The sequence below is a fragment of the Nicotiana tabacum genome, chromosome 1 (genome assembly GCF_000715075.1).
Source record: "Nicotiana tabacum cultivar K326 chromosome 1, ASM71507v2, whole genome shotgun sequence".
In the NCBI taxonomy this organism is placed as follows: domain Eukaryota; kingdom Viridiplantae; phylum Streptophyta; class Magnoliopsida; order Solanales; family Solanaceae; genus Nicotiana; species Nicotiana tabacum.
The window spans coordinates 74,253,499-74,273,543 of record NC_134080.1 but is presented as its reverse complement, the minus strand read 5'-3'; the positions used below and the strand labels follow the sequence as shown (position 1 = coordinate 74,273,543).

General features: G+C 35.7%; 1 protein-coding gene across 1 annotated transcript; it reads right to left on the bottom strand.

Moving 5' to 3' along the window:
- Positions 1-2,063: 2,063 nt before the first annotated feature.
- Positions 2,064-11,809, bottom strand: LOC107802788 (uncharacterized). Its single transcript, XM_075251698.1, has 6 exons — positions 11,609-11,809; positions 11,454-11,508; positions 5,274-5,324; positions 2,752-2,843; positions 2,594-2,671; positions 2,064-2,351 (listed from the first exon to the last, which is right to left on the bottom strand). The coding sequence occupies exons 1-6, from the start codon at positions 11,662-11,664 to the stop codon at positions 2,201-2,203; spliced, it is 483 nt and encodes a 160-aa protein (XP_075107799.1). The 5' UTR covers positions 11,665-11,809; the 3' UTR covers positions 2,064-2,200.
- Between the last annotated feature and the right edge of the window lie 8,236 nt (positions 11,810-20,045).

Sequence of the window (20,045 nt, the reverse complement as noted above, 5' to 3'; positions counted from 1 at the left end):
ATTAAATGGTAATTAAAAAGAAATCTAATGCACTAAGAACAATCAAATGGTCAAGTTTTGCAATTTCAACTCTCCAAAGTTCAATTAACTAGTTAACGTGATCGTTCAGGAACTCGTCGTTTAAGATTTATTTACGTTTATCTTCAATTAGCGGCTATAAAATTTTAATTAAGATGTTCTAAAAGTAATAAATCTTAGGCCTCATTTGTATACACGGATGTATGAATCTTAACCATTCAGATCTCAGCTATTAAGTGTGTTTATTTTTAAAGTCTGAATCTTAATCATTCAGATCTCAGCCATTAAGTGTGTTTATTTTTAAAGTCTGAATCTTAACCATTCAGATATTATTCATTAAGTGTGTTTGTTTTTTTACTTCACAATCACTTAATAAGTCTGAATAGGCCTGTATGTAAGATTTATAACAAAGACTTAATTTCATTAAGATATTATCATCTACATTCATTACTAACTGCTGCCACCGCCTACCATAATCAACTACCACCACCACCTTCCTCAACCATAACCGCTACCACTACCACCACCCACCACTATCATCCTCAACCATAACTACACACTCACCCACCTCAACTACTACAACCAACTACTACCACCCCATCACCATCAACAACCATAGCCGGCACCGCCCGCTATTATAAACTAACTACCACCACCCATTATCACCTTCCTCAATCACAATCACAACCACCACCATCCATCATTATTAACTATCACCACCCACCACCATCATCCTTAACCATAATCGTCATAGCTGCCAATCACCACTAGCTATTACCCAAAACCACCACCATCAATCAAAACCACCGCCAACCACCGTCTTTGGTCGGCACTAACAAGCACCTTTGTTAGCCACCCATCGCCACCAACTACCATAAATATTAGATCAATTAGTATTTTATTTGAATTTTACGTTTATTAATTTTCAAAAATAAAGAATAATTTATATATTCATATGGTAAAAAAACAGTCTTAATCATTTCGTATTCAGATCCTAATACACATATTAATATTCAGATGTGTATTCAGATTCAAATATTTTAATCTTAATACACATCTTGATATTCAGACATATATTCAGATTCAGACGTCTTAATCTAAAAGAAAAAAAGAAAAGAAAGAAAAGAAAAGAGGCCTTATAGTACTTGTGCATGAAGTTCATTCAATTTGCCAGGTAGCTTTATAAGTTGTCTTATGACGTGACTTCATAAGAATCTGTTGCCTCTTCGGATTGAATGGAATATGTTATCTTGAAGAAATCAATTAAGTCATACGTAAAGTTCAGATAATATATAGTACTACAATGTAGTATTATGGCTCTTCTAGTCTTATAGAGCCAACTAGAATTTTCTTTGGGGGAAATGCCTCAAATCGCATCAATTTTTTATGGAGATTTACTTGCAACGTTAAATTACATAAGGAACTTCTTGTAGATATTCTACAGACGAATTTTTAGAACAAAACTTTCGGTTAAATGGAAATTTACCCGAGAATTCTTTTGGAGGTTTGCTTGCTTAATGTCTTAGGAATTTTTCTGCGGAAGTATTTTCTTGCAAATTTAAATTCATTACTTTGGATAAATTTCATAACTCATGCAATTTCCATCAATCGAATTTCAAAATATTCGTATCCAAAAATTCGATTTGCTTCTGGTTGACCGCCAATGCTGTTCTTTTCTTATTTCACCTCAACTAGCTTAAAATTTTTGAAAAATGGCAAAGCAGCAGTTATATTTATAGAAGCCTATTCTGAAATACTGATTACGCTGGAGAAAAGAGTGAAAAAGGTGAAGTCACAAAAGTGACAAGCTGCTTCCAAGACCTCAATCATCCCATGAGCACTTCCTGCACATATTTCCCAATAAAAATTTTGATCTCTTCAATTAACCAGGTGAAGGTTATCAGGAGCCTGGTACAGACAAAAAGGGGATGGTGCGGAGAGAAAAAGACTCGACCGCGCAGGGGGTGGGGGGTGTACAATCCAGCACTAACCAAGTGCCATTAGCTTGATTCAGGTGTATTGATAACCTAGAGTACAAGGCAGGCTGGAAAATACAGAAACTGTTGAATGAAAAACATTATTATCATTACATTGCTACATGTAGGCTCCAAACAATTGCATCAATATGAAATGAGAAGACAAAAGCAATCATCTTGAATGCACTATCAAAAAAGAACTAATATTAAATATCAGAGTCAGAGCTTTTCTCCTCCTTAGGTGGTGCAAACTGCCGGCTGAGCCGAGATCTTGTCCAGGGATCCATGGCTGGTCTCTGTGGAGGTTGAGGATTTGGTGGTTTGGATTGTCTAAGTTCATTTTCTCTATCAATAAACCTGCCGAGATAACAGAAAAATAGTCAACGACAGTGTACGGATATAGTCGTCCCTTCACAAATCTGAACCAGTATTCTACTTTTATCTTCTTCTTTTTTGGGATAAATACCAAGATCATCATCATGAGTGACCGCTCCTTCCCCCCCCCCCCCCCAAAAAAAAAAATACCCCACCCGCAACAGAAAGCCATTTCTCAGTGTCTACTAGCAAAAGTAGTGCGCCTATTAAAGTGAGAATCTTACTCTATATAGGCCATTGGTGCAGCATCACCTACTCGAATTCGAGTTCGGAGCATTCTCGTGTATCCACCAGCTCTATCTCTGTAATATATAAGTTTCAAGATATTTAGAACCATATTTCTATTTTAAAAAATAGAGAAATTTAATGGTTTGAAGTTCACTTGTATCGGTAAGCCAATTCAGTAAATAGCTTATGAATGACATCATCCCCACGCACAAAGGCAGCTGCCTGTCTTGCAGCAGATAGACTTCCCTGCAATAGTTCAAAAAGTGTGCCCAGGTACAAACAGAGTTAAAGATAAAACCTGAAAACAGGACCATCACTCAGAAAACAAAGGAGAGAAAACAGAAAAACTCAAATTGCAGAGATAACTTTAGATGCCACCTCAAATCTCATTTTTGGGTTTTCCAGATGAGAAACGCACAAAGGTCACATTCCATTTTTAGTATTCATTGAAGTGAGATTTGAAACAAGAAATATGCGAAAAAGTGATATTAGCCTCGGGAGTATTTTCACCTTATTTTCTAACCCAATTCGCAAAAGAAACCAACAAGACCAAGGTCAACCAGCTTAAGCTCCAATCATTAACAGCCAACACTACCTCTACAATCGAGAAACTAATCAAAATTTCAAAAAGAGGCTACAATGCTTCACCCATTTCTTTAAATGTCAATCCTGTGATAACACACTCTTAAATCAAACCCAAATAAAGAAACTTTCCTGCCATCTCATTTTTAATCAAGGTGAACACACTATGCTCTTTCTGTACACAAATTGCTCTTATTAGCAACACCATCTCCTTTGATTGACCACTTTTCAGCTTGAACCCATTTCAGAGTGGCATTTTGGATCCGAACTCCCTAGTATTGTCCAATTTTACCTTATCTTCCTCATATTTTGGGATAAGTTCTCTATCTTCCTCATTAATTCTTCTGTCCTTCCATTTTCTCTACATGGACAAAAATCTCATTATCGTTCCTCAATAACGCGAAAGAGACGAGGAATCAGATCCGAGACTGTATGCAAGAAAAGCCAAAATAGACACTATCCCCCACTTTTTCATGAGAATGAACACCACCTCTTCACATAAAAGCTTCCTGTGAAATCACTGGTAATCTGCATCTTATATTAATTGGTTAAGACAACATCATAACACCATTTGAGCAATCCCCCATAACTTAAGTTGTCATGTGTCCTGATTCAAACTGAATCTTCTGGAGAAACACTGAAGCATTTGGGTAGAAAACAAAACTTTCTTCTATGGAAATCCCAACCTTAAAGCAGAACTCTGCATCACTGATCCTACATGACTCGAAACACTGCCACCATCTTTGACTGAGACTTTTCAACAGATCAGTAGGAGTACGTCCACATCCAAAAAGCCTCTGCAGATACACACACACACAAAAACACATACACACACATATCCAACCTGTTTGAATAGTCCCATGCACCAACGATCGAAGGGAATTCCCATTAAGCTAATTAAAGATACCCTATTCTCCTTTTTTCAATCCTGCCCACTGTGTGCTAAAGGAACATCAGTCAAGCAGCAAAAGAAGACACTCTCAACCACCAACTTTATTCCTTTAAAACTCCTTCAGCTTCTACCTTGGAGGGAAATCTGAAAAACAACAAGGCATCACCTTAATTAGACACCTTCGGTCAGGTCAGCTTCTTCAAGACCTCGCCACCAATCTGCGATCAAATTTATTGACGCTGCCCATTCATGGAATTGGCGGACCAAGCAAGGGTCTGAAAATGTAAGCTATCTTTCTGCATCATCCCTTGACACTATAAACAAGCTTTGATCACCTACCACATATCGTCGCACACACCTTGCAGGAATAGAGATGGCTACCTTGCTACCTCACCAAGAACCTCTTCATTAACGAAAAGAAATCAAACCAACTTACTACTCTTTTTTCCATAACCTAGGCTTAAATAATACAGTAAACCGGCTCTACTCTAACTTCCTAGGAGTGACTAGGACTACCCAGTTTCTGACGGAAAAGAAGGGTCACTATCTCTGCACAGAACAGACTCAAAAAGTGCTTTTTTTCAAAGTTGAAGTGTTTGGTCAAGCTTTTAGAAGAAAAATATGTGCTTTTGAGTAGAAGCAGAAGCAGTTTTAGAAAAAAGTAGCTTCTCCCCAGAAACACTTTTTTGAGTACTTTTGAGAAAAATACACTTAGAAGCACTTTTTAAAAGCTTGGCCAAACACTAATTGCTGCATAGAACTGCTTTTCAAATTAATTAGCCAAACACAGACTGCTTTTCACCAAAAGTACTTTTGAAAAAAGAACTTTCGAAAAAAAGCACTTCTCAAAATAAGCTGATTTTTCCAGCTTGGCCAAACAAGCTATAAAACTAGCAGTGATGCTTGACTATTAATTTGATAGAACAAATGAAATCTTTATGGAAATTATGTAAGAGTGGATAGCTGTGATGCAATTTTAGATTAAGAATTCAGCAAATAAACCATGTATAGAACATTACTGACTGCAAATAAACCATGTACACAACATTATATTTTACTTTTTAATATAAAGTCGTGGTATGCATTTCAAGGGAATGAGACTAAAATGATAGATTAACATTTTCACACACCACAAAACCTAAGAAATTTCATTTATAAGAAAAAACAGCTTCAAAATTTCAATTTTCCATCCATATTTCTACCTCCTTTCCAAGCTGAACCATATTGTCGGCCAACCTTCGGACTTCCTTTGCCTGCATTCATATAGAAAAGACAGACGGGATTAATCATCCCAAATACACATTAAATCTAGTAGCTTGTCAAATTGAACTTTTAAAAGCTTTAAAATGTTTTTCTTACTTATTAGAAAAAGGTAATGTTTAAATGCTTGTCAAATAAACCAAGATATACTTCAAGTTTCAAGGATGTATCACATTTCAGAAGAACTTACCTTATTTCCAGAGCTAGCTCATTATAGGTAAAATATGTGTTTCATGGCCTATGAGCTCCCTCTTAAAGAGAGCAGCACTAAACACTAAATATTCTTTTAAACTGTAGTTCTGTCAATTCTTTTGTCTGCATAACTACGGTTGTTGTTATAGTTATTATTTGCGCCTTTATTCATTAAAGCTTGCATTTAACTTACGCTTTGCACTTTAATCCCCAGACCTTATCACTTTTTTCCAGATTTTCATTTTTGATAACACTGGGGCACGATGTTAATAAGAATATAAAGAACAAAAGACTAAACGAGGAGTTACAACAATTCCTCTTGAGATCATTTAATGTTATACGAAAAAGCAAGCCTTCACCATTTTATTTGAAGTGCATACACAATCCAACGAAAAACATAAGGCCCCAAGTAGTCAGTAGAGTTCCGTTTCCTATAGTTGACTCCATATTCTAAGCATGCAAAAGTTGGCACCATATCTTTGTCCTAGAACTCTATCAACCCATTCAAACCAAATACAACACAAAGTTACAACCATAAAACATATGCACAAACATTACCTTCTATAGTTTTATCAGACCCACAAAGATAGAAAGAACTCACTCAAACTACGACACAAACTTCTCTCATCATTACAAATAGCCACTCCAATGCACTAGCAGAAGGGCAATCCACATCAAATATGGATGGGACTCCTGCTTTGTATGCACATATATACCAATCTTATATAGAAGCAAGTGACAGGCGTGAAGTCTATGATGAACTAAAATTACGGTAAATCTTTTTTTTTCAAAAGGAACCCTCACTTTCCAGAAAAAGATAACAGACAAAACCAGTTGGAATCATGAACTTAATAAGGCATCCAAAGGGTACGAGATGTAGACTGCATAAGATTACCAATCAAATTGAAAAGGGGCAACTCGATCCTCACATCATTGAGATTCTGTGAAAGTAAGTCCTTTTTTGAGTTACAAAATGATAAGAGTGGAATGCCTGTGAATAAGGTAACACAGCATCGGCAAATATCAGATAAAGGAATACTGCCTATGAGATCCTCCCTAAACCAAATACGCCCATAATCACCAAGGACAATGGGGAAGTGAAGTAATATATTCCTATATCTTGCATCCCAACCATTATAATGAAGAAAGGCCATCCTCGCTAAGGCTGTACTGTGGGCCGGTCTGGGCCCGGGACCGGCCCAGGACTGCGGTCCAAACGGGCCTAACGGGCCGGTTCAACACAAATAGCGCGTGAGCCCGGGACTGTTAAGCCCGAGACCGGCAGGCGGGCCTGGGCCGGTTCAACCGGGCCCAACGGGCCCCCACGGCTATTTTTTTAATTTTTTTTTTTTAAATGTCCAACGGCTAGATTTTAAAATCTGACCGTTGGGCTTCAAAATTGGTCCGTTATGCACTTTAAAAAATAACCATTTGGCCCCCAAACTTTGCTTTAACCCCAAACTTTTTATAATTACACCTTTTCCCAATTCTCAACTATAAATACCCCCCATTCTTTCATTTTTACTCACAAATTCATCAATCTCTCTCCAATTTTTTCTTCTATAATTGCTTACTTTATTATTGCAATTTCGTGAAAAATTGTGAAGTTGGTGAATTGAAGTATTCAAGTCTTCAACGATATTCAATTTTCAAGAAGTTGTTCGTCAATTCGGTAAACTTGTTCCAATTCTTAAGTTTTAATATTATAGTTTTGTTAGTTTTATTTAGTATAATTATAATTAATATGGCATTTTCTTTGAAAAATATTTTTGGTGGTAAGGGTAGGGGAAAATCTAAAATTGGTGAATCTAGTAGCCAATCTACTACTCTTCTCCCGGCTCCCCGACCTAGACCTGTTACCCGTCCTCCTCCACCTATTATTCTTGATAGTGATAACCCTTGTTTTCAATTTTCCGATAGTCAATTTTGCCAGGATGTTGCACCGGGTCAACAATTAAATGAAGAAGTTATGAATGCTCTTTATCCTAATGAAACTATCTTTAAAAATGATGAGGAAAGTGATGATTTAGATGAAACGCAACCGGATTTAGATGATACACCTACTAGTCCTGTTAATAACCCAACTGATGCCCCGCCTGACCCTCCTGTAGTAACCCCTACTTTTAATAGACAACCTTCTAAACGGCCCGAAACATCTCTTGTTTGGCATTTTTTTACTCAACTAAGAGAAAAAAATAAGGCTAAGTGTAACACTTGTGGGTCTCAACTAGTTCATAAATTTACTGGAGACCGTAGTGGTATGGGTAGTTTGACTAGACACATATTGAAACACCATAGAGATAAAGCTAGATTTTTACAAATGAAAGCTGCGCAAGAGGGGACAAGTGTAGATAGTACGGTTAACCCTAGTACAGGTTCAAATCTAGTTCAACCGGGAATTAACACTGTTATCGGTGGCATTTTATATTATGATCCAAATAAAGATCATGAAGAATTGGCAAAAATGGTTACTGTTATGTGCTTACCCTATAGTTTTCCTTCTAACCCTCATTTTGTGTATTATATTAGAAGAGTTTTTAATCCTACTTATAAAGGATGGTCTCACGCAACCGTAAAGAGCGATATTTATAAATATAAACATGAATATGAACAATATTTGCGCTATTTATTTACTCATATAGATTGTCGCATTGCTATTACTACTGATATTGGTAGAAGTGGTAATGACTGTGATTATCTAACTGTTACAAGTCATTGGATAGATGAGGAGTGGATAATGCAAAAGCGTATTATTGCTTATAGAATAATTAATTCACGCCACATAGGTAAGTTTATTGCTAACACAGTTGCAGATATTTGTAGATATTTTTGCATTAGAGATAAAATTATGTCGGTTTCAATGGATAATGCTTCTAGTAACACTAATGCTATAAGCTTGCTTACAACTACACTAAATCCTGCATTTAGTAATATTTTTCATGTTAGATGTATTTGTCATATTTACCATTTAATCGTCGGTGTTGTATGAAAGTTTTAAATGTAGAAATTGAAAAGGTTAAAATGGCTCTTAATTGGCTTTTTTATTCAAATCGTAGAAGTAGACTTAGAGACTATTTTAAAAAATGTGATGAATTTGGCCTTAGAGAAAGAAAGGTTCCAAAACCTTGTCCGGCTAGATGGAATTACATGTATGAAAGTTTAGTTGTTGCATATGAATATAAAACCCAATAAGCGCAACGTATAATGCTCGTGTAGGTGATGGTGATGATGATGATTATGGGCACCTTACAAATCAAGATTGGAGTAATGTTAAAATGCTTGTAGACTTTTTAGAACAATTTCATATTGCTACAAATGAATTATCTGGCCAATATTATCCTACTATTTCTAACTGTTTAGTTTATATTGCAGCACTTGTAGATTTATTTACTCAATTTTCAGAGGGTAGAGTAATTTATCAAGAAGCTATTAATTCTATGAAAGCTAAGTTTAAAAAATATTTTTTTCCCTATCCCCCCTATTTTTGGTGTTGCTGCATTGTTAAATCCTACAATAAAATTAGGAGGTCCTCACTTTTGGTATTCAAAAATTTATAACGCTTTATCACTTTCAGCTGAGGAATTTGCTACACTTGGAGATGCAAAAGCCTCAATTAAAATAAATGCTCAAACTATTTATAATGCTTATCAACTTGCCTTAGATCAAGCTAGACCAAATGTTCCAACTCCTACTTCGTCTAGTTCGCAAGCATCTACAAGAATTGCGGGCCTAAAAGCCCTTAGTTCTTGGACGGAGTTCAGGGGTTCTCAAGGTGATAATTTTGGTGATAGTTCACAACTAAATGAGCTTCAAGTTTATTTGTCGCAAGGACTTGAATCAGAGAATCCCGACGGCTCCTTCGATGTTTTGGAATGGTGGAAGGACAAACAAAAACACTATCCGGTTCTTTCAAGGATGGCTCGAGATATTTTAAGTGTTCAAGCTTCAAAAGTGGCATCGGAGAGCGCATTCAGTCAAGCGAGACTTCAAATCGGTGATCATAAAGCGTCTATGAGGGAGAGCTTGGAAAAATCAGTACTCTTCAGAGATTGGATCCGTTCGGAAAGAAGAAATTTTGGACTTGAAGAATCACAACCGGAGATAGATGAAGCTTATGAAGAAATGCTAGCGGAACTTGCGCAGGATGCTGCTTCGCCCGGAAGCGGTGATGAACAAGCTTCTTTTCCACCACCACCAACGGAAATTCCTCCGGACCTTGAAGGATTTATGAGATTTGTTAGAGATAATACATAGACTAACATGTAACTTGTATTTTGGCACATCTTCCTTAGTTTTTTTTCCTTTTAATGGTGGTATTAGTACCTTGTTGTGCTCATTCCATTGGGGGGAGGAAGACTAAGAAAGATATTGTCATTCTTTGTTAATGTCGTAATAGTAAAATATATAAGACATTCCCTTGAATATTTCTTTGCAATTTATTTTGTGTTTAAATTTGATATAGTATATATATTATATATCTAATACATATAAACTATATATATATATCTAATACATATAAACTACATATATATCTAGTATATACATATATAGTTTACAAAAAAGTGCCTTAGATAAAATTTTTTTTTAAAAAATAGCCCGGAACGAAAAAAGCTATTACATAAGGCAATATATAATTATATATACACATAATACACCCTTATATATACATACTATACATACTATATATACTATATATATTTATATAGCTATATATAAGCAATTTATACTAGTATATACATATATAGTTTACAAGAAAGTGCCTTAGATAAAAAAAAATTAAAAAAAAAGCCCGAAACGAAAAAAGTCCGTTAGGCCCGGGGGCCCGGCCCATTTAGCCCGGGACCATGTGGGCTTAGGACCACCGTGGGCCGGTTCCACACATTGGGACCGTTTGGCCCGGGACCGCCTCAGCCCGGCCCGCCTCAAGCCCAGACCCGTTTGGCCCGGTCCCGGACCACAATACAGCCTTAATCCTCGCTTGTGATCACAACACAAAGAGATTTTGATAATAGAAAAGGCTTATAGACACCAAGATCCCAAATCCCAACTTAATAAATGGTCTCTCCATGTGTTATGAATCCCTTTACAAAGAAAATCATGCATCAGATGCTCAATTTTCTCAACCACCCATTTAGGAAGAACCAAATACAATTAGTAAAGACAACAGTAGAAATGCATGACACAACTCTAGTTATAAAACCCCCTGAAGAGAATAAAGACCATTTTCAACTATCAAGCCTTTAAAAGATACCTTTCACCGTGGGATACCAAAGGTTATACAACAAGGGTTAGTGGACTTCCCCACAAAGACCATCTGAAAGAATGGAAAAGACCAACTCAAGATAGAGAGCCCAGCCATTGAACTAAGTCTTTTGATTTTGTAGTTACTCATATGATCCATGGCTGACACTCTCATCCATAATAAATTTCAACAGAGAGCCAATTTCTAACACACTAAGAAGGTTTAAAGGGTAAAAAAAAGTGTAACTCTTCAAACAGAGATGGCCATTATCTACTTCAAATGATAAAACATTAAGATCATGACTACCTAGACCAGTATTTGGCCACTGCACTGTTCATAGCTAGTAATAAGATAGACTAATACTCTCCCCCCTCTAACAACCCCATTATCCATCACAATTCTGGTTGTTGGTATATACAATTTTCATCATCCAATTGGTGCTACCTAACGCAGAAGGGGAAACTTTGGCCAAGTGGGCAGTCTAGCAAAATGAAAAAAGGGAGCTGATTAGTCTTTCGAGTGGCGTAATGCACATGGTACACCATTAGTTTTTTATCAGACATTTTTTTAAGTTAACCAATTAATCAAAGAATAACAAATACTAAGATCTTAGCAAAAATACGGACAAAGCTACACTTTTGGCCAAGTGGGTAGCTGAAAAAACACTAAAATAAAAAGCTTCTATTACCTTAGCAACGGTAGTTTCAATTCGCTCGTGCTTTACTAATTGCGACACCATTGTCCTACAACAAACCCATTTGCAATTAGACAAAATTCTTCAATGAAATTCTTCAACAAACACAAAGAGTACACAGGCAAGTAATTATGAGAACACAGAGGAACCTGAGCATGGACATACGATGTCCGGTTGGACGATTCAATTTCCTGAATTTGGTCATTATTGCTCTTGCTCACCGGAGAAATGAGAAAGAGAAGAAGGGAAAATATGGAGATGGAAACGCAGATAGTGTTAAAACCCTGATTTTAGAGGTTTTAGTGAGGATCCAAAACCCGGTCCATTTACAGCTCATTCATTAGTGAAAGCCCAAGCCGGATTTGGACCTTTTTGGTCTATTATTGGAGAGGCAAGTGCACAGATAGCCGATTCTCGACCCCTATTTTAAGAGTCCGGAACTTAAATATTGTATTTTTGGACTCAAAATACATAAATAGATGGGGAAAAAAATTAATGACCAAAATATATAAAACTCAATTTTAAAACGCGTTTTACTTTAACGTCGACAGTTTTATATAGAACGTGGTTTGAAACCACGTTTGCCTCCTCAAAATTATTACCACCATTTTCTGTGGTCCTTTCTTAAAGGGTCCCATTTCCTTCTTCCAATAAACCCTTTTCTCACTACTAAGGTAAATGTGAAAGCAGCAGGAATTGTGATAGAGGAAAAAATTATTCAAAATGACATATATTTACATTAAATTATAAGAGTATCAAATGATTATGCTTCCGTTTGGACATATTTTTGCAAAAAGAATTTTGAAAAAGTTATCTGTTCAAGAAATTTGATTAGTTTTGAAAAAAAAAATTGAAAAAGACATTTCCAGTTCCTAAAAATTATTTGGGCCCTTTTTCGGATGAATGTTTTTCAATAAAATACGTGTTAAAAAACTTCAACTTCCAAAAATATTGTATAATAATTAAATATTTTTATCTTTTATAATAATTCTACTTTAAACTCTCTATATTAATGATATAATTTTATTGATTGAAATATCATGATACATGTACAATCAAAAATTTCAAAAGCCATTTTTTAGAAGCCCTTTTCTCACTACTTTTGTTATTCATGATATTGGTTAGATGAAATGAAATTATATTAGTGTGGTGGGATGACACTTTCATCAGTCAATTTTTGGGTATAAGTATTGAAATTAATAATAAGTTGCTGCAGTATTTGATTTAAAAAGTGTTGATAAGTTCTTTTTCTGTTAAAATGACTTAAAATAACCTTAGAACTGTTTACACTTATAAGGGCGTAATTTCTTCAAAATTTTAGATTCCAGATCGATTCAAATATAAAATATTCTATTTGTTATTTTATTTTAAATACAATTGTGCTTAGATAAGATAATTTTTATGATAAATATAATTTATTTTATGATAAGCATATAATCATAAGTTATAATACTTAATAAATTGACAAAAGTTTCTCAGTAAAAAATAAACCTAAATAGGACAAAATATTTGAAGAGAAACAAACACTGTCTTCATCACCACAACACTTAGAAAGCAATACACCTAAAATTTAATATGTCTTCATTTATTACATATAGTTCAAAGATTAATACACAATCACATAGATATAACTATGCAAAGGAATAGAGAATTTGCTTACTTAAATAGTCAATGAAAATTGCAGACTTGAAGAGGTAGGGGAGGGGGGAAGAGGGGTTTAGGTTGAATACTTGAGGCAGTGAGTATGATGTAAGAGTTTTGTTCTAAAAATAAATATTTTAAGGATAAAATAGTAAAAAAATTTGTCAAATTTAAAGTGCTTATAAGCTAAAAATTCATAAGCTGGGGGTGACCAGCTTATGGTTTTTAGCTTATTTTTAACTTATAAACACTTGACTAATAAGCACTTTTAATTTTACCAAACACGTAAATAAGCCGAAAAGTGCTTATAAGCTAGTTTGACTAGCTTATAAGCTTAGCCAAACACCCTCCAAATATTAATCCTAATATTTAATGTTCTACAATGCATTATTCTTTTGGAGATAAAATAGTCGTATTAAAATTGATAGTATTCAATATTTAGTTTCCAATTATTTGATGTTAAAGAGTCTCCCACTATGGTAGTTTGTAATAAAAAAGCCAATGAAGATTCTTTTTTTCTTTTTTTGCTGTAAGTTTATTTTTTCTTCCATTGTTTTTGTCATCTCTATAAGCCACGTTTTACATAATGTTCAAACCTTTTTGGCAGAAATTAACTAAGATAATAGATGTGGTTGGAAAACGTGGATTCAAATCAAGTTTTATATAAAACGCAGTTTTGAATCACGTTTTACCTTAATATCCCAAACGGACGTTAAGGTAAAACGTGGTTCAAAGCTACATTTTATATATTTTGGTCATTAAGTTTTTTTCCCACTTATTTATGTATTTTGAGTCCAAAAATATAACATTTAGGTTCTGGACTCCCTATTTTAAGGCATAGCCGAAATTTATAAGTTTCTGTTTAGCCATTTCAGAATCAATTTCAAATATATGCGACAAAAGTTGCAAAAATTCGTGTTTGAATTTATAAGTTATATTTGAACTTTGGCATATTTCTTGTGAACTTTGTAGATATTTCTGTCAGAATTTCAGCATACATGACTAAAGTTTGGTTTGGCCGCATTTATGCCTAACTGTTGCCTAAAGTTTTAGATGGAAGATCTAGTAATTTCGATCTTTTTAGGTCCTTTGGACATGTCTGAAATTAACCTTGCCAAATACTAACTTCAGAAATATATTACTGAAGTTTGTCGTTAAAATATTTCCAAATATCGATAATAATAAACTCATCTCTTTACCATTCTCTTTTTTTTTTGTGCGAAAGATAAATTGCATTAAACATAAATAAAGGTATTATTTAACTATTACAAGGACAAATACTATCGATTCTAACATTGTTATCCATCATAGTGTCCCTATTGGGAGCAGTTTCATAAGTGGTGTCACTATTTTTAGCAATAAGCCTATAACAATCAAAAAAAATTTGTGGAGCCAAGGGAGTTCGAACCCAAAACCTCTCACATTAAATTTGAAGGTATCAACCACTAGATTATTAAGCTATTTTGATGCAAGTGGTGTCACTTTTAATGATTTTATTTTGTATTTCTGTTTTATTTATTATTTTTATATACATATGTAGTATAATTTTTCGACGAAGCAGTATCCCGTGATACCGCTCGGGTCCACGTAAATCCGCTCCTGATTGGGAGCATGTAGTTGTTGTCCATGGGCATTTGTTAGAAAAGTGTTGCGATGCATGTCCTCCTCTTGTTGCTGGTGTGTGCATGTTGTCTTCCTAAGACGAATTGCCCCTGCCTGATCCCTTTGCAAAAAGATTCTGACAAAATCCGGAGGCTCTTCAAAAATGGATGTAGTTGTAGTAGAGTTCATGTTGCACCCTGCCTTTGCTAAACCATCAGCCACCTCATTCCCCTCCCTGTAGGTATGTGCAATAGTAGCACTATGCAGTTGGTCCAGGAGGTACCTGCAATCGTAGAGTATATTAGTCTAAAGGATGTAGTCTTTTTCTAATATTGTAAGTACCTCTAATGCATCGATATTTATTTCCACTGGAACCAAATGGTAAGTGTTTGCCAATTCCAGTCCATAGAATAGAGCCTTTAGTTCTGCATGGACGATGGTGGCATTGTCCAAGTTGCCTGCAAAACCTATAACCCAATTTCCATTTGAGTCGCGTATGGTTCCTCATATTCCTGCTTTTTGAGTTAACATTGATACAGCCCTATCCGTATTTAATTTGTAGTAGTTTGGTTTAAGGGGATATCCATTTAATAGGTTGCATTATGGTGACTTTTGGTGTTGCTACCTTTGCAGCTAAATAGGTGAATTCCAGTGCACGATTAGTAATTTGTTTTAAAAATAGGTGATGTGGTATATTATTAAAATTGTGATTGTTACGACTAAGCCAAATGTCCCACAAAGTGTATGAGATGAAAGTTTTGCTATTTATACGGTAATGCATGTTGTTGTACTTTGTATTAATGAGTTTTATTAACCAGACTGATGGTTGAGAGTATTGATTTATGTTATTGATGAATTTTAGTATTCTTAATGCATTCCATATATATTTTATATTAGTACAATCCAGAAATATATGTTAATAGTTTCCGGAGCTGCGTGACAAATTTGGCATTGTTTGTCTAGTGTGATACCTATATGATGTAGGTATTTTTTTGTTGACAACCTGTTATGCATTATGAGCCATAAGAATGTTTTTATCTTCGGAGGTATTTGAAGCTTCCAAATCCAATTATAAGTGGTTGGGGGTTGCTGCAAATTTAAGTCCTGTTGGAGCAATTGTGAATACATTGATTGGACAGTAAATTTACCATTGTTGGATAGTCCCCACGAGATGGTGTCCACTTTATTTGTGTAAATGGGCATATTAATCCTATTGAATTTGGTTTTAAAAGAGTTTGTAACGTTAAAAGATATTTCTGCCCAATTCCAAGTATTATGATGCCTGTAAGTGTTAATAATCCTTGTACTATGTTCCAAAGGTATAGGGCCATGAAGTAAGGATCTTATTGTGGTGTTAGGAGCAATCCATGGCTCCGTCCAGAAATTTATTTTTGAATTTTTGCCTACTTGCCATTGAATGCCAATTTGGTATTTTTCCCAACCTAACATAATATTTTTCCAAATATGTGATGAATTTTGTAGGGTACGTTTGTTTTTATATTTATGAATAAGAGTAACTACCCATAATTGATTAGGAGAGTGGAATAGGCGCCATGATAATCCTGCCAATAGTGCCTCATTTTTTAATTGAAGCCTTTGTATAGCTAGACCTCCTACATTTTTGGGCATGGTAACTTTTTTCCAATTTACCAAGTGAATCTTTCTTTTTTTGTGGAGTAGTTCCCCATAGAAAATTGTGCATGTATTGTTACATTTTGTGAATAATATGTTTAGGAATTGCAATATATTGCATTATGTGATTTGCTAAACTGGATAGTGTTGATTTAATTAGGGTAATTCTCCCTGGGAGTGATAGGAAGTTAGCTTTCCATCCTGCCAGTCTAGCCTTGAAGTTATCTAATAAAAATTGGAAGTCTGATTTATGAGGTTTATTATGAAACATTGGGAAACCTAAATATTTTCCAAATTGTTGCCCTTCATGCATACTAAAGCTGGATAGGATATTAGTTTTTGCTTGAGTGGCACAGTTAGTTGAGAAAAAAATTCTGGACGTGTTGAAGTTTATAGTTTGTCTAGATAGGTTAGTAAATGTGTTAAGGGTATCAATGATTGTGTTGCAACTAGTATCAGTTACCTTAAGGATAATGTCATTTGCAAAAAAGAGATGCGATAGTTGGGGTCCATTTTGTGAAATTTGTATGGGTTTCCATAATAGGTAATCTACTGATTGAAATATATTCCTTGATAGGCGTTCTAAGCACATTATAAATGTATAAGGAGATAAACGATCTCCTTGACGTATTCCCCTAGTTGGCTGAAAAAAATTAGTACGTGATCCATTTATCAATATGGAAATGGAAGATGTTGTAATGCAAGACATGATGAGTGATATGAGATTGTGCGGTACGTTAAAATAGTGGAGTGTATTGTGTATGAATGACATTCAAGTTTATCAAAAGCCTTTTCCAAGTCTAATTTCAGCAACATGTGGCATGTTCGCCCTTTTTTCATATTTTTTAGGCGTTGAAGTATTTCCTGTACCATGATAGCTTTATCTAAGGCTCTGTTTCCCTATTGGAAACTGGATTGTGTGGGGCCAATTATTTTTTGTAAGAAAGGTTTTTGTCTGTTTACAATTATTTTTGTAATTAGTTTGTAATTGTGTTGCATAGGCTTATGGGACGATATTGAGTTATGGCTACTGCAATTTTGATTTTTAGAATTAGGAACAAATAGGTTTTATTAATTTCTTTTGGAATTTTGCTTTCCTTGAAAGCAGTGTCACAACATTTGATAATTGATTGGCTTACTTGTTGCCAATATTTTTGGAAAAAATATGGATGAAGTCCATTCGGCCCTGGTGCCTTAAAAGGTTGAAAGGAGGATAGGGTTTGCTTTATTTCAACCAATTGTAATGGTTGTGCCAGATGTTGTTGATCAGAGTAATTCAAAGAATTAACCATTGTGAATTCGTTAGTTGTTCTATTAGTGAATGAGTGTTGTATTTGGAATAGGGTAGTGTAGTATTGATAAATAGTGTCTTGTATTTCTATTGGATCAAAAGTCCAATGGCCTAAACTATCTTTTAAGGTGTTTATACGATTACGTCTACGTCTCTATAAAGTAGACATATGAAAAAAATTGGTGTTCGCATCACCATCATTTAGCCATTGGATTCTTGATTTTAATTTTTAAAAATCTTTCTCCTGCCTTAGTAAAGCACTAAATTCATGAGTTAGTTGTATTTCTAAGTTTTGTAGGAAATGGCTACTAGGATAGTGAATTGATTTTTGAATGCCATTAATTCTATTTAATATTTTCTATTTTTTTGTGAAAATATTTCCAAAAGTGTCCTTATTCCAATAAGTTACATTATGTTAAAAATTTGTCATAGCTTCAACTAATGAAGAGCTAGTTTGCCATGACTGTTTTATTACATTAATCAGTGTAGGGTTTGTTGTCCAAATTTTTTCAAAGCGAAATATATTATTTCTAGGTAGTTGATTTTGTTCAAGTGTGACTAGAATAGGACAATGGTCTGAATAGGTGCGGGGAAGGTATTGCACTACTGTTTCAGGGAATATTTGAAGCCACTCATAGTTTGCTAGTAGTCTGTCCAGTCTTTCTAGGATAGTATTTCCATTCTTACGTTTATTTCTCCATGTATATCGGCTACCCTTAAACCCTAGGTCTACTAAGTTGCAATAGTTAAGACAATGTGCAAAGGCATCCACCCTTGTGTCATTGATGGGATTACCACCAAAATTTTCATTTGCTCTAATGACCTCTTAAAGTCCCCTCTAACTAACCAGGGACCCTTATAAGAATCATGCTCACATTTTAAATTTTGCCACAATAAGTTGCGTGATGAAGTAGAGTTATTTGCATAAATTGAAGAAAATAACCACTTAGTAGGGTTAGGCCATACCTGTACCATGCAGTGTACCTCCTATGTAGTTATTGCGATCATCCACAGTTACAAAATCTGCATTCCATAGTAAGACTATATCATCCGACATTCCTTGTGCCACAACTTGTGCCATATGTGAGAAGTTAAAATTACTTTTTAAAACCGTGTGATCATGCATGCGTGTCTCCAGTAGTGCAACTAAGACAGGTCTATAGTTATCCAACAGTGATCTAAACTGTTTCTGCATTATTTGAGCCCCTACAATTCTAAACTATTAGATTCATGATAGGTTGTGGGTTGGTGGGTTCATCTAGGTCAGTTATTTCACTCGTTGCTCCCAGTGGTGCCTGAGTGTGCTGCTGTCTTGGAGTGTTCTATCGTAGAGATGGAATTATTACCATGGAGTATTTCCCCTCATGTTGATTTTGATTTGCCCTGAAGTTTACACTGCATGTTGTTAGTTCTGGAGGGCATTTCAGTATGAATTTTTTTGCGTACTGCTCTTTGAGGCTGTAGAGATAGAAGCCCTTTAGCCATATGAACTTTGTTCGTATCTCTCTCATTTCCTCCATAATTTGTGCTAACTCTAACCTTGTTTGCTCTCCTAGTTCGTTGGGCGATGGAGATGGAGTTATTGGAGGACTCAAGAATGGTAACATTGGCTCCTAGGTGCTCGTGGGAGACAGACTCAATTGTGGTAGAGAGAAGGAATTCATGTGTTGAAACCATGGGGCATAGATCATCCCCGTGTGGTGTTGTGGGTAGAATGGCAGAGTCCCCAGGATTTGATGGAAACTGTGAAGTAGAGGAGTGATAGGGTGTGCCCATAGTGACTGTGTTGATGATGAGGCCCTGTTCTGGTCCAACATCAGTGGTGTGTGAATGTTGGACCATTATGTCTGGGCTACTGCCTCCATCCCTAGTCTCATCTCTTCTGTGACAATCTCCGCTAGATGAGTTGGATTTTGAACTAGTAAGATGATCTCTTGATTGTTGAGTTCCATTGTGAATATTAGAGAGTAGCCTTGGAGCCCCATCTCTAACCACGACTGGAGTGGGTATTTCCAGTGGTGGTGTTTGGGAGCTGTAAAGACAAGAGGGGTTGCTCTGATGGTAAGCAACCTCCACTTCCAACCACGAGGTTGTGAGTTCGAGTCTCCCCAAGAGCAAGGTGGGAAGTTCTTGGAGGGAAGGATGCCGGGGGTCTATTTGGAAACAGCCTCTCTACCCTAGGGTAGGGGTATGGTCTGCGTACACACTACCCTCCCCAGACCCCACTAAGTGGGATTATACTGGGTTGTTGTTGTTGTTGTGTTTGGGAGCTGTATATCAGTGGTGTGGTGGGGTTTGGATGAGGTGGTCCGCTCATGATCAAGCGTGGGAAGTGGAAGTATTGGTGGTTGAGTTGGTGGTTTTACTTGAATGTTGTGTACCAAGGTCTTTTCATGGTGGATAGTTGTGCTTGTGTGTGT